The sequence below is a fragment of the Setaria italica genome, chromosome II, assembly GCF_000263155.2.
Source record: "Setaria italica strain Yugu1 chromosome II, Setaria_italica_v2.0, whole genome shotgun sequence".
In the NCBI taxonomy this organism is placed as follows: domain Eukaryota; kingdom Viridiplantae; phylum Streptophyta; class Magnoliopsida; order Poales; family Poaceae; genus Setaria; species Setaria italica.
In genome coordinates, this window is record NC_028451.1 from 30,857,545 (window position 1) to 30,872,566 (window position 15,022).

Below are 15,022 nucleotides of genomic sequence, written 5' to 3' on the forward strand. Positions count from 1 at the left end.
GATTCTAAGGCTGGGAGGTTAAAGGTGGACCAAGAGAATGATGAGCTCACATTGGCCCTCAGGAATCTCGAGTACTCAGGATGTTGCCGAGGGTTCGGGGTCATTCCATGGAAGTTTCCTTTCCGAGGCGACAACACATTGTACAGAAGCCGCAAGCGAAGAAAGGAACAGATCGAGGAGAGCTGACGGCAGATGCTAGAATCCAAAGTGCATTCACAAGAAGTAAGAATATTGGAGGAAATCAATCGTCGAGTGGCCCATGTAGTTGCGGAGTTAGCCTAATCTTGAGCATTGTCGGATCCAAACTTTGCCAGCCCTTCCCAATGCCTCTTGAGCAGTTGTGCTTCTACAGGGCTCCCCGATGCGCAGACGCCAAGATTACCCGTGGACGAGCAACGGTTCGCTGTGGATGCCATCACACAACGCACCTCATGTGAGCTGCATACACCGGTCGGCAACCTCACTATTAAGATATACTTAGACATAATATTTATGCAATCTTCTCAATTGATCCACACCTTAGGATTGGAGTTTAATAACTTGTTTACTTCTGCTATATGTACAGATGGCGTACGGTTGTGCCTTACCAATCCTGGCAGGGAAACAAGCCATGGCATGGAGATTCCACCTGTCTACGCTAGCGTCAGCCTAGAGTAGATCGCTGATAGCCAATATGAAGAACTAGAGCTCGACCTCCCGAGAGGCAACGGGAAAGGACATTAGGAGATGTGCTTCATAGGATCATTCTATGGCACAAATACTACATCATCATCCTCGGCATGGAAGCACCTCCTCAGAGCTCAAGACCGCTTCCCGCAGATCCCCAGCAGCGACCATCTCCTCAAAGCTCAAGACCGTCATCTCCAGCACAACCTACTCCAGGACCGTCGCTTCCTGCTCGATCAAGGTCTCCATCTCCACCACATCCTTGTGGTGGGAGCGATGACGACAATAACAACACCTCTCCCCGATCACCATTTTTGGGACTAAGAGCAGCTCCGAGGAAGGAACCTACAACACCACTTAAGAAGTCGTGACCACCGCCTCCTAAGCCAAGACAGAGAAAGAAGAAAAGAAAGGAGCCTGAAGTGACTCATGAGGAACGCTGGGAGGCAATGACTCATGCGGATTAGTGGGCCGAAATCCAATCAGAGGCTAGTGAGTGGTTCAAGAAATAGGCCGAAGAAAAAAATGCAAGGGAGATGGAGCCACCGCTAGTAAATCGAAGAGAATTAAATTTTTTTATCAGGATGGAAGGAGGAGCCAAGAAGAGGATACCACTACTATCAAACTACGAACGGGCGTTAGTCAAGGCTGATGAGAGGGAAAAAAGGGAAGGAAAGTTAGCTTCCAGTGGTGCTGTCCCCGACCTCGGGTATCTACCAAAAAAAGACGCTGAAAACATAGCAGCAATGCCCTTAGATCAACAAGCACAAGTATTGAAATTCATGGAAGAAACAGGTATGGGACTTGATGAATATTTAGGGCAAGTTGAGCTGCCAGCTGCACCGCTAGTTGAACCGAGATGGACCTTTAAGCTAGGCAAGTCTCTGGTAAGGCTTGAGTTGGTATGGAAGCTATCAATAAAGATGTACGAATTCCATCAATGGTACATGAAGGTGTCCGCCGACTCGAGGGAGATGTTCGGCCTTAAGGTAAAATTAATAGATTTTTACGGCGAAGGCGAGAAAGTTCTATGGTTAGAATTCAAAGGATATATACGAAGTGTACCATCATGATGCCTTGGACGTCTCTCTAATCAGCGCCTGGGTTCTGTAAGTGTCCATTTATCTACATGTAAATTTTGGCTCATATCATTATTTTTTTGCATACATCAACGTACTAACTTCGTCTTCCAATTTATGTAGGATGCTAATTCAGATGTGCCGATGAGAAGCGTACCTCCATATTGGCTTCATGGATCCATCCGTAGTTAACCAAAAATAGATACAGGTATCGCCGAAAAAACGTTGGTGGAAGTATACAATTTACTAGACAAACAAAAATTCAAGAATTTCATACTACTTCCATACAACTTCAAGTAAGTGTATGTATACCGTCTACTTTAATTTTCTTTTTTCTTACCTGATTAATGTTAGTTAGCTCTAATATATATGAACATTTACGTACGCAGCTTCCAGTGGATCCTCATTATAATTGAGCCTGAAAGAAGCCATGTCACTATCTTCAATTTGTTGAGGAAAGATCCGGTCGAGTACTGAGACATGCAAGACATTTCCAGTGGATCCTCATTATAATTGAGCCTGAAAGAAGCCATGTCACTGTCTTCAATTTGTTGAGGAAAGATCCGGTCGAGTACTGAGACATGCAAGACATGCTAGGCTTGTAATAATTCTGGACCTTTATCTCTTTGCAAAAGTTTGTTTCCTAAATTTTATACCGGTTACACTATATCATTTATTATTTTAATCCGCAACGCATGGAGACAATTTATGAGGACACACAAAGGTCCATTCAAAGAAAAACTTACATGGAACACAGACTTCCCGGTATGTATGAAGTCTAGACATTCTGTACATTCTATAATACGAATATTTTATAACTTATTTTTTCCCCACTGAAGTGCTTAAGACAGGAACCCGGGAATAATCATGTGGCTACTACATCTGTAAGCACATACACAGTTTTGTGGGACCCAAGGGACTAAAGATGACGCCGCACAACTTTAAATTACGTAAAATAAAACTATTAATAGTTAATTATTTTGTAGCTCCTTATATTTAATTGTTCATGTAACATTCACATATTTCCAAATTATAGATGTTAAATATTCAACAAGAACTCTTGAAGAAGGAAAGAGTAGCGGCAATATGTGAAGGTCTTGTTGGATTCCTGATGGACAGGGTGGTAAATCCACAAGGAGAATTTTATTATAATGGATGACATTTAGACGCTCCGAGCAACACCTCGACGGGAAGATTGTAGATATATAGTTGGATTTGTATATATAATACGCTAAGATCCATTTGTATAGTATGCTAAGAATTGTATATATAGTAATTGTGTAATTACTGGTTTCATTAGTTTAAATACTAGTTTGATTTCATTATAAAAAAAGTCTCAACTACTAAAGGTTAACAAAAGGGTCAGGGTACGTACCTGATGCATGAAATTACAGGCGCCATGCAGGTGCCTGCATGGCGCGCGCCTGCAGAACTTTAGTCCCGGTTGGAAAACCCAACCGGGACTAAAGGGTGACTTTACTCCCGGTTGAAGGACCCGGGACTAAAAACCCCCCTTTGTCTCGATTGGTTTATCCCGGATGGATTTTTGGGAGATTTGCACCCTACTAATCGGGACTAATACTGAGTTCACTACTAGTGATATTTAACATTTTAAACTACTAGTCAACATTTGTCAAAACTTAGTTCAACATTTCATACGATAATGTTGAAGCGATATATCTAAATTGTTGAAGATACATATCCAAAATATTGAATCGATATATTTGGATGTTATTTTAAAAAAAAATATTCATATTAAATCTTGTTCCGTTGCATAAATTCTAAATAACACTATGGTTCAAATAGGATCCAAAAGGCATTTACGTTTGAAAGAAAATCGAAACCAAAACTTCAAATCTAAAAGGAAATCCAGACTACTGATTCGCTTCCACCGTAGCCAGCCATCCGTCAACACATGTTCACCTGCACCTAGCAGCTATGCGTGGCTAGCTTTCATCCTATTTGTTTGTTTTTGTGCGCACGGATCTCAAACAATGAAAGGTGGGTAAGTAAATTTCTTCCGGAAGATGTATATGTTCTTGATTGTTGTGTTGAGAAGTTAGATTTTTGTTGCAACGATAATTTTGTCTCTGCGTCCACGAACCGAATAAAGGGAACCCCAAATCAAACACCCTTCATGCTCCTCTGCTTGATGTGCTACTCGAGGAACTAAAGATCAAGCTAGCTTAAATTTTCAAGGTCGACAAAAAATTTTTGTATACAGCTTCGTAAGCTTCTGTGGTGCTCTTTGTTTACTTTGATCTCGTGATCTGGTTAACTGGACTTTGTAACATGCTTTCCAACTATTGGACTCTGAACTTTTATTTTGTGTATTCATGAAATTTTACAATATAAAATTTTACATATTCAATAGGTAGAAGGTGAGAAGAAGATTGTATTACCTATGTATGCCTCACTACTAAGGAAAGCCCCTTCAGTACCGGTTCGTAACCCCCCTTTAGTACCGGTTGTGCAACTGGTACTGCTACTTCGGTATTAAAGGGGGGCCTTTAGTACATGGTCAAATAACCGGTACTAAAGAGGTACTAAAAAAATAAAAAAATTAAATCTAGCCGGGCGCTCGGCCCCGCATCCGGCCGGACACGCCTGCCTGCCCTGCCCCGCCGGCTGCCGACATCCGCCCGGTCGCTGCACCGCCAGCCGCCGCCCCGCCTACGCCCCGTACCTGTGCTTGTCCGGGAGAGGGAGGGAAAGACAATACCGTACCTGTGCCCCGTGCGCCGCCGTGTCCAGCCCACCGCCACACCCCGCCTACGCCCTACTGCCTCCGGCTGGCCACCGCTCCCCCGCGCGTCTAAGCACTGCCTTGCACCTCGCTCCGCTGCTGCTCCTCACTGCCAGTGAGGGGCGAGTAGAGGGGGAAGGTGAGGGACAACAGAGGGGAGGGGTGGGAGAGGAAGGGGGAGGGGGCGGTGGCGGAGAGGGAGGGGGAGGCGGCGGGAGAGGGAGGGGGAGGGGGTGGAGGTGGCGGGAGAGGGGGCGAGGGGGAAGGGGGCGGAGGGGGAGGGTGCGGGAGTGGGAGAGGGAGGAGGAGGGGGTGGCGGGCAAATAAAGGGGAGGGGGCGGAGAGAGAGAAGTGTAAGAGAAAGAAAATAAGGTTGAGAGAGAAGAGTTAAGGGGACGGGAGTGGGTAGGGCCTTTAGTACCAGTTGGAGCCCCCAACTAGTACTAAAGGGGGTCACGGGGGGTTCCTGGGAGGTATCCGCTAGACCTGGTACTAATGCTCACATTAGTACCGGATCAAAAACTAACCGATACTAAGGGCTAGGACTAATGCTTAGTTTTCCAGTACTGCCTCGTTCGTCCATATTTGTCCAAAATTTACCTTGAATGTGAAATATTTTTACATGGTAATGTCAGGTGAGAGAACGAGCCGAAAATTTTTGTTCCATTGAAAGGGAGGCAAAACCGTCCTTTTGGAACCACTTTACAACAATCTAACAATTCAGTAACAAAAGTACCATACAAAAGGAAAAATATAATCTATGGTTTATATATAGGAAAAGTTAAATTTTAGATGACTCGGGTGGAAAGTTATATATTCTATAGGTGGAAATTGACCATGCATTCTGGCAGATGTTGTACCATGTACCAGCCGCTCAAGAGTAATTTAGTTTAGGTTTGTACATTTCAATTTTTAAAGGTGGTGAGGATCATGATAAATTCTGTTTTTATTTATTTTGATATTGCTCTTGGTGATCACGCGTATTCATGTTGGTTAAATCTAGTGGGATGCGCGGTACCATGGTGTATATTATTGATGGAAGTTTTTAATTTTTATTAGTGATGTATTTATGGGTACATAATTTGCAGTATCTTAGTGTATAGCGAAATAAATATGGAATTTGTTTGTGGAAAATACAGTGCATCAAGACATATTCAAAATTAAGAATATATATACAATGTTAATAGAAATGTGCAAAGCGGTACTAAGTTGTGTGTACAATAAGAACTGTGTGTTGTACACCAATATGCTTTGATTTACTAATCTTCTCTCATGTTCACAAGTTATACTCAAAAAATCATTGGTAGACAAGGTAAGCATAGAGGATTGTATCTTAGTCGTTGATCCGTACTCGTTTCTATGCAATTTTGTTTCTTTTATGTGTATTTTGATGTTACGTATATGTTCCCAATCCTGGAATCTGGACTATCAAGATGAGACATAAAGTCTCTTTATGTATTGCACCGATAGACGTAAATTTTCTTTATGTAATGTACCGATTGACATAAAGAAACTTTATGTTGCATGAAAGAGATGAGTTTGTAGCAAGCCTTTTGATTTCCTTGTACCCTGCATGAGCTCCATCCTTCTTATCCATTTGATGCTGCTGCTTTTGATATTCACAAAATATTTTTAATAGCATTATGTACCTTCATTATTAGTTTTAATATTTTATGATACTCGGATATGGGTTATCTTATCCGTCCTAGTACATTACGAGATCCGAGTCATATGACATGGGTACTAATTATGTCATGTCAATGTATTATGTACGTTGGGATCCCAGCGTGCATGTACGCATGTGTATGTAATAAAAGTACCTTCCCTTCTTCGTTTTCAAAAACATTTGAATCTCCATTCACTCTCACTCCTCTGTCGTGCATTCTCTCTTTTCTTCCCCATCCAGGCTTACTCTTCTCCCTAAAGTCATGTAATGTGCAGGACCTTAGTGTATTTCGAAATGAATGTGTACTCTATTTGTGGTAAATATAAGGTTAAACCTGACATATTATATAGAATATTAATAGAAATGTGCAAAGCAATACCAAGTTTTGTGTACAACGAGAGAACTGAGTTTGTACATGTGCTTCGATGTACTAATATGACCATGTTCTACATGTGCTTCGATGTACTAATATGACCATGTTCAAGGGTATAGCAAATTAGATGTTACCACCTATGGAGATATATAATGCTGTTAAAAAAGCATTTGTGAATATCAAAGGTTGCAGCAGCATATGGATATGAGGGGCGGGGCTTATGCTAGAGTACAAGTAAGTCAAAAAGCTTGTTGCAAAACCTGTAGCACGTTTTAGCTTTCACGCAATACGAAGTCTCTTTACATCAATTAGTATAGTACATAAAGGAACTATATGTCTCAGCACAATACAGAAAGAGATTTTGGGCCTCATTGGTTCGCGTACCAGCTGAGCCTGGCTCGTACCTTGTAGCCAAGCCCTGGTGGCCAGGCTCAACACATGCAAAGTGGTGGTGATTAGTTGCCTATCTCTATCTAACCTGGCTGACGTGAGATGCTGATTGGTTAACTGTTCGTGCATGCCTCCAGGCTTTTTCACCTTACATCATGTGCACATCTTGCATTGTTGGAGCCAGGCCTGCAGGAAACGCCCACTTTTACCGGATCTACGGAGCCAGGCTCGGAAGAGCATTTTGCATCACGGGAACTTGGCTCTAGCGCTCCTCCGGGTAACCAATCACGCACAAGTTGCATATCCAGGATCTGGCTATGGTAAAACTAACCAACCAACCACCTTTATCTCTCATCATGATCGCCAGGATTGGGAATATATATAACGAAATAAATTTATATACAATCAAAATAAACACAAAAGCTGATATAGATTAACGACGAACATAGAAAGATCCATGGGTGTAATAGCGATTTTTCATAAATTCTCTCCTTTTTCCTACCTTCATGATGGGTTGCCTGTGCATTTTTTTAAAAAATAAAACTAGTAAAAATCCAATTGAAAATGTTGTTTTTTCCCTTCCTCCGGAATCAAAATATATTGTGACAACTGACAAATTTTGTAAACCTCAACACGTGTTAAGTAAAACCTCTAAAAGAAATTTTTTTACTTGATCATTCCAAACGGGCGCTGCTCATATATTTCACATGAATTGTGTAAATAAATAGCTACGCAGGTTAGGAGCCCACACGTCAGTAAACCCAAAAGATCGGGTCGTTCATAATTGCATTAATGTGATCGTGACTCCATGTATCCCGATAACCTCGGCAACAGGCGAGCTTGCTTTACTGCTTCAGGCCACATCGGCCCCCAAGCCCGTCGCCATCCCCCTATTTCTACCGCCGCTGCGGCCTTCCCCCTCCCCTGCGCTGTGCGTTCGAGCACATCCTCTGGTCTGATCCAAGCCTTCCTCCGTAAAGTCGATCGCCGCTGCGCGCGGTCAGGCGGGCGGACGCGTGTGCTGCGCCACCGATGCGTTCCATGCTTCCGTAGCCCACCGTTAGCAGCACACGGGAGTTAGCAAGTACTGGTACGTACGGAAGAACCCGCGGCTGGGATCGTTCCGCAGCAAGGTTATGTTTATGTATAAAGCCGTGATGTTGATGGAATTTTATTTTTGTCCAAGCAAGCCTATCTCAGCGAGTTAGGGTGGTATTCGCCGCCGGTTGCTTTAGTTTAGGATGCGTTCTGAGTTGGTGTGCGCACACAGCGCACCCTAGGTGTTTGATGATATACCTGCAAAGAGCTTTCCCGCTCTGTTTCCCCATCTGGCTACCGTCCTCTAGTGGCTGAACTGTTGAAGCCAACAAGCCATGATTTTGACAAGATGGTGTGGCTCAAGAAAGTTTTTCACGGTGAGTCAGGTGTGCTGGCCTTCAGTGGTTGCTGAATTTAGGAGGCATTCTTCGCCCAATTCAGTGCACGCATGCAGAGCAGCAGTAGGATGATGATATGCGGGCGAGGACTTTGCCAGTCATCTTTTTTTTTTCTGCTCTTTCGCCTTCCTGCTCTCTACTAGTTGTACTGGCAGCAGGGCGTCAGGTTAGGGTTGCTTCTTATTGCATATTTAGTTTTCATCTCTCATGTACTTGCCAGCTCTTTTGGATCATTTAGTGTTAACCTGCTCTGATACTTTCTTACTCATTTTATCAAGAGAACCTTACTCACTCCTTGAATTTCCTTGGAACAGAGGCCTCGGCCAGGTATTGATTAGGTTCAACCAAGAGAGCAATAGAGCAGCACTACAACAACAATGCTGGACCTTGTTGCTATGTCAGCTGATGATTCTGCGCTGGCTGAGGATTTGCAGTTTGAAGAGGTTCTCCAGTTCTCAACTCACTTTGAGAGTGAGAATGTCTGCGCAGTTTGCAAACAGATGATCCAATCATTGGAAGCGTCATGGATACCTGACAATTGTGACCATGTCATCTGCATTGCGTGCTTCTGCCAATATGCACATGAGACAGATGCCACGGGGCTGCCCAGGTGTGCAGTGGCTTCTTGTGAATCTTTGTGCAAGACAGAGACGCATCACGAGATCAGTGTGCCTCATGGCACTTTGACCTCAACTGAAGGCATGGACCGCAAAGGGAAAAAACCACTGGATGGCACGCTCCAAGAGCTTGGGCAATGCTCTCACGGTGATGATGCAATGATCAGCAGTGACTTCTACTGTTCCATCTGCATGGAAACAGTGCACATTGGGGAAGTCTTTCCTATTGACGGATGCACACACACCTTCTGCATCAGTTGTGTGAGCCAGTACATTGCTGCAAAGGTCGAGGAGAATGTCTTGTCTATTGGCTGCCCTGACCCAGGGTGCAAGGATGGTGTGTTGCACCCAGAAGCATGCCGTGATGTGATTCCGTTGCAGCTGTTCCAGAGGTGGGGTGCTGCGCTCTGTGACTCATCATTGGGGGAACTCAAATTCTATTGCCCCTTCAAGGAATGCTCGGCTCTGTTAGTTCACGATCCTGGCCATGGTGAGGCAGTGATAACAAACGTGGAGTGCCCACACTGCTGCCGGATGTTCTGTGCCCAGTGCAAGGTTCCATGGCATGATGGTGTGACATGCACAGAGTTCCAACGGCTCGGGAAGGATGAGCGGACCAGGGAGGACCTGCTGCTGAGGAAGGTTGCACAAAAGAGCAAGTGGCAGAGGTGCCCCAAGTGCAAGATGTACGTGGAGAGGGTCACAGGTTGTGTGTTCATCATCTGCAGGTACTGCTTTCTGATCAAATATACAGTTTACCACTGAGTACAAATGATGATGTTCTTGGATCTTCCAATTTACAGGTGTGGGCACTGCTTCTGCTACCTCTGCGCATCCCCGATGTCTAGGGATAACCATCATTGCAAGACCTGCAAGCGAACCTGGTGAAAGACCTGGAGCTTCCAAGTCCTACCTGAAGGAAGGAAATTATTAGCTTTATTAAATCTGGTCGATTTGCTTTTATGACTGTTCTGATTAGCTCTGGCTCGTGCAGTTCTGATTTGACAAGTCGGAATCAGAAGTAGCGCTGGAGTCTATTAGTAATAATCGTGAAGTTGGTTTAGGAAATGACATCACAAAGTGAGACTGTCTTGCGACCTTTTGTAATGGTGACATATGAAGGTGCCGGCCAGTTTCTAGCAATCTATGAAGTATTAGGTGCTGGCCAGTTTCTAGTAGTCTAGGAAGTATCAGGTACTAGCTTAGAAGGAAACTAGGTGTGTTCCCATTGAGAAATCACCGAGCATATATAAGGAAATTTCTTATGAACTTCTAGATTTGTTTCTGCCAGTAACTCGGGAGTAATTTCTGATAAATGGATGGATCTGTCAGTTTAGTCGGTGTATGAGTCTGGTTTGATCTATCAACTAATATTTCAAATCCAATGGCTGGCATGCTTGGTGTTAGGAATAATCAGCATGTAAGTAGAGTACAGGTGGTGGTACATATGCACATAACTCCATTTTTCTTTAGTGAGATTGAATATTTATAGTATATTGATTCTTTCCCAATAAATGAAGATACGCGATTTGGCAGATTTGGATTCCTTTTCTATACCCCTTATACAATTGGGTATATACAGAGGAAACATATCTCTAACACCCTCCTCCCCTCTCAAACTCATGGTGGATCTACACCACTAAGTTTGGAGAGAAAGTAATTGTGTTGTGTACGGGTCCGTGCCTTCGTGAACAAGTCAGAAACCTGGAGCTTCGAAGGCACATACTGAAGAACAACCACCTGAACCTGAGGTCGAACAAAGAAGACATCAACGCCAATATGCTTGGTAAGCTCATGCTTCACGGGATCCCGAGCAATACTGATAGCCCCTATACTATCAGAGTGAAGAGTCAGTCCAGTCAAAGGAACACCAAAATCCTCAAGTAGGCACCGTAACCAGGAAAGCTCTGCTGTCAACAAAGCCATAGCACGCAACTCAGCCTCTGCACTAGAACAGGAAACCACGGTCTGCTTCTTAGTCTTCCAAGCAATGAGAGAACCACTTAAGAAAACACAGTAAGCAGAAAGGGACCGGCGATCAGAGGGATCACTAGCCCAGGTAGCATCAAAGTAAGCACGGAGCTGCAAGGAACTAGAGCGTGGAAAGAAAAGACAACGAGAGCTAGTGACACGCAGATAGCGCATAACATTAAGAAGATGGCTATAGTGAATATGTGTGGGGGTGGAAACGAACTGACTGAGAATATGTATTGCATGAGAAATATCCAAACGAGTGACACCAAAATAGACCAAACTCCCAAAAGGCTCACCATCAGTAGAACGAAGCTCGAGGTTAAGCTCCATCAGGGTGTCAACCGTTCGCTCATCAGTCAGAGGGGCTCGAGCAAGAAGATCATGAATGTACTTCTCCTGGGATAAGAAGAAACCGTCAGACGAAGAAGAAACCTCAATCCCAAGAAAATAGCGAAGAGGACCAAGATCAGACATGAGAAACTGCTCACGAAGTCGAGCCTTAACAAAGGCAATAAACTGAGAATCATCCCCTGTGATAAGCATATCATCAACATATAGGAGAAGAAGAGTACGACCATGAGGAGAAGAGTGTATGAAGAACGCAGGATCATGGTCACTAGTAGAGAAACCAGCAACAGTGACAACAGATGACAACAGAAGAGAAACACTCAAACCAAGCTCGAGGGGCCTGTTTAAGGCCATACAGAGAGCGACGAAGATGACAAACCATGCCCTCTGGAACAGAATACCCCGGAGGTAACTGCATATATACATCCTCACGCAACTCACCATTAAGAAAGGCATTCTTGACATCAAGCTAAGAGATCGACCACTGACGAACAGAAGCAACATCAAGAAGAGTACGTGCAGTGGTCATATGGGCAACTGAAGCAAAAGTCTCATCGAAATCACGACCATGCTCCTGCTGAAAACCACGATCCACAAGACGCGCCTTGTACCTCTCAAGAGAACCATCAGAGTGAGTTTTGACTTTATATACCCATTTGCACGTGATAGAGCAAATGCGAGGAGGAAGAGGAACAAGTTCCCAGGTACCAGTATGCTCAAGAGCAGCTAACTCCTCCGCCATCGTCTCCTGCCACTCAGGATGAAGGATAGCATCGCGATATGAAGTCGGCTTAGAAAGTACGGTAGAAGAAAAGGTGGCGGGATCCTACCGAGCAGGAGGCCGACGAACTCAACAACCATGTCCTAGAAGCAGCTCAGGCGCAGGCGAAGGAGAGGTGTCAGAAGAAGATGCCGAAGCATCAGGAGAAGACACAGGAGAAGAGTCATCAGAAGAAGACACTGCCCGTCATGTATAGACATGTGTCACTGGAGGCTTCGCGGTATAGTCAGGAACCAAAGGAGAAGGCTCAGGAGACGAAACCACAGAAGAAGGAAAAATAGAAGAGGACTCTGTAGGCAAAGGTACAAGGCTTGAAGGAGGTGCAAGAGCAATAGTGTATCGGGAAAAGTTAAGAAAGAAAGCGGCTCGACCAAAGATGACTGTGAAACATCAGAGGAAGGACAAGGATAGAATGGACGAGACTCATCGAAAACAACATCGCGAGAAATCCGCATCCGACGACTGACAGGATCCCAGCAACGATATCCCTTATGCTCAAAACTGTAGAAGGAAAACACACTCAACAGACTGTGAAGTTAGTTTGGTACGCTCCCGAGGTGGAAGAAGAACGTAGCAAACACAACCAAACAGTCTAAGCGAAGAGTAGTCAGGTAGACGCCCAAGATGACACTCAAATAGAATCCCCCCTCTTTAGCAGCAGAAGGCTGAATGTTAATAAGATGTGTGGCAGTAGAGATAGCCTCGTCCCAAAAATGAGGAGGAACAGAGGAGGCAATCATGAGTGCACGCGTGGTCTCAAGGAGGTGACGGTGTTTGCGCTCGGCTACACCGTTCTGCGCATAGGCACCTGGACAAGAAAACTGAGGAAGGGTCCCTAAGAGTCGAGGAAAGCACGGAGAGGTTGAGAAAGGAACTCACCAGCAGAATTAGCATGGAAAGCATGAATAGACGTGTCAAACTGAGAACGAATCATAGTAGCAAAGCGACTATAGATGGGTAGAACCTCGCTACGAGAGGACATAAGATAAATCCAAGTATAGCAAGAGAAATCATCAATAAAAATTATATAGTATCTGTGACCCCCTTTCGAAGAAAAGGGAGCAGGACCCATACATCTGAGTGGACTAAATCAAAAAAGACGCTGAGAAACAGACTCACTACTATGATAAGGAAGCTGAATATGCTTTCCCAATCGACAACCCTGACACGAATGAAGAGAAACATCTCCTGAGATAGGGCCAAGAAGACCACAACGAATTAATGAAGATAATCAAGAACCACAGACATGACCATGATGATGATGCCACTGCTGAAATGTGCCTGTGGAAGAAGAGCTGCCAAAGGAGCTGAGAGTCACGGAGCCAGCGGCTAGTACCAATCAAGGACCCCGTGCAATGATCCTGAACAAAACAAGAATCAAAATCAAGGATAACAAGACAACCATGGTCGGTGATCTGACCTGCAGACATGAGCTGCAAGGTGAGTCGGGGAACATAAGAAACATAAGGAACATGAAAAGAAGAAGTCTCAAGAGATCCCCAACCAGCAACAGGAAGAGAAGTACCATCCGCAGTGAGTACAGAAATAGGTGACGAAGGAGAACATAAGGAAGAAAGAATAGAAGAGTCCGAAGTCACATGAAAAGAAGCTCCAGAATCAAGAATCCATGGAAGAGTACCTGACTGTGAAGAAGGTGGTCTCTCAATGCTAGAAGACATCGTAGCAGAACCAGCAGAACCTATAGCAGTACAGGGGAAGGAGACGCCCAAGTGACGAAGTAGCCGTAGAATCTCCTATTGAGTACCGTCAGTAGTCGAAGACGAAGCAGGAGACGTAGTAGTTGTTGAAGCCAGAGAAGAAGCACCAGGAGGACGACGATGATGCTTCTTCTTCTTGTCACACTGGGACTCCCAATGGCCAGCACAATCACAATAATCACAGTAAGGATGGCCTTTACCAGACGATGGAGCACGTGAAATAGCAGCCGAAGAAGCCGTTGAGGAAATAGATGTCGTCGAAGGAGCTAGTGTAGAAGACCCCGTAGGTGAAGCCGCAAGCACTGTGGGCACTAGAGGAAGCGACAGAAGACCAGCATCATGGAGACAAGTCTCCTCGGAGCGAACAGCAGTGAGCACCTCCACTAGCGAGACACGAGGGTGACGTGCAAGTAGCTGAGCGCAACGCTGCTCATACTCCGGTTGAAGCCGAGTGAGGAACTCGTAGATGCATCGAAAATCGTGCTCAGCTCGGAGAGCGCCACAGCAGTCACAGGTACGACAGCCAGCAGTGCAGAGAGTGTCCAACTAGCGCCATATAGCAGACATCTGAGCATAAAAGGTATTGACAGTTAAATCTCCCTGCTGAAGTGTCTGCTCCTGACGAACCACTAAAAGGTAGAGGACATCTCCATACGGCTCATAGCAACGAAGATGATGAGACCACATCTCAAAAGTAGTAGACAAACCAACAATTCAGTAGCAAACGGAGAATGCATACTGGCGACAAGGATGGAAGCAGCACGAGCATCATCATCAACCCACTGAGTGTACAATGCCAACTGATCGCTATACATATCCAAGGCCTCCTAATATGCAGTAAGCTTCCTATCGTAGGCTAAAGAAGCAATAGGATCCTTCGTCGGGTCAGAAGGAGGCACAGGCTCTGGAGGCAGAGCCGCAACAATAGGGCAGCAAAGATCACCACAAAGAACACCCCAGAGACGAAGACCTTGCATGTGCACCCTCATATGTTGTATAAACTCCGTGTAGTTGGTGCCAACGAAGAGCACCGAGCAGCGAGGAACATAGATGGTGTCGCCTATAGACGCCATCAGAATTGTAGACAGGCGAGCGGGCGGCCAATCCTATCCAGATAGGGCAGGGGCGATCCACAGACAGGCGAGTAGGTGGCCACAGGCGAGTAGGTGGCCAATCCTGTCCAGCAGCACGCAGAACAGCGGCGCAGAAAACAGAGGCTCGGGCGGGC

General features: G+C 45.0%; 1 protein-coding gene across 3 annotated transcripts; it reads left to right on the forward strand.

The window, feature by feature from the left end:
- The first annotated feature begins 7,754 nt into the window (after window positions 1–7,754).
- LOC101753455 (probable E3 ubiquitin-protein ligase RNF144A-B) lies at window positions 7,755–10,318 on the forward strand. 3 transcript variants are annotated; one of them, XM_022824015.1, is made up of 3 exons: window positions 7,755–8,053; window positions 8,671–9,701; window positions 9,777–10,318. In XM_022824015.1, exons 2-3 carry the CDS (start codon window positions 8,734–8,736, stop codon window positions 9,859–9,861), a joined length of 1,053 nt encoding a protein of 350 aa, XP_022679750.1. In that variant the 5' UTR covers window positions 7,755–8,053; window positions 8,671–8,733; the 3' UTR covers window positions 9,862–10,318. The 3 variants fall into 3 exon arrangements, with proteins under 3 accessions (XP_022679750.1, XP_004956835.1, XP_022679751.1); XM_004956778.3 differs by having other exon boundaries at window positions 7,755–8,010; XM_022824016.1 differs by lacking the exon at window positions 7,755–8,053 and adding an exon at window positions 8,085–8,335.
- Window positions 10,319–15,022: the final 4,704 nt, after the last annotated feature.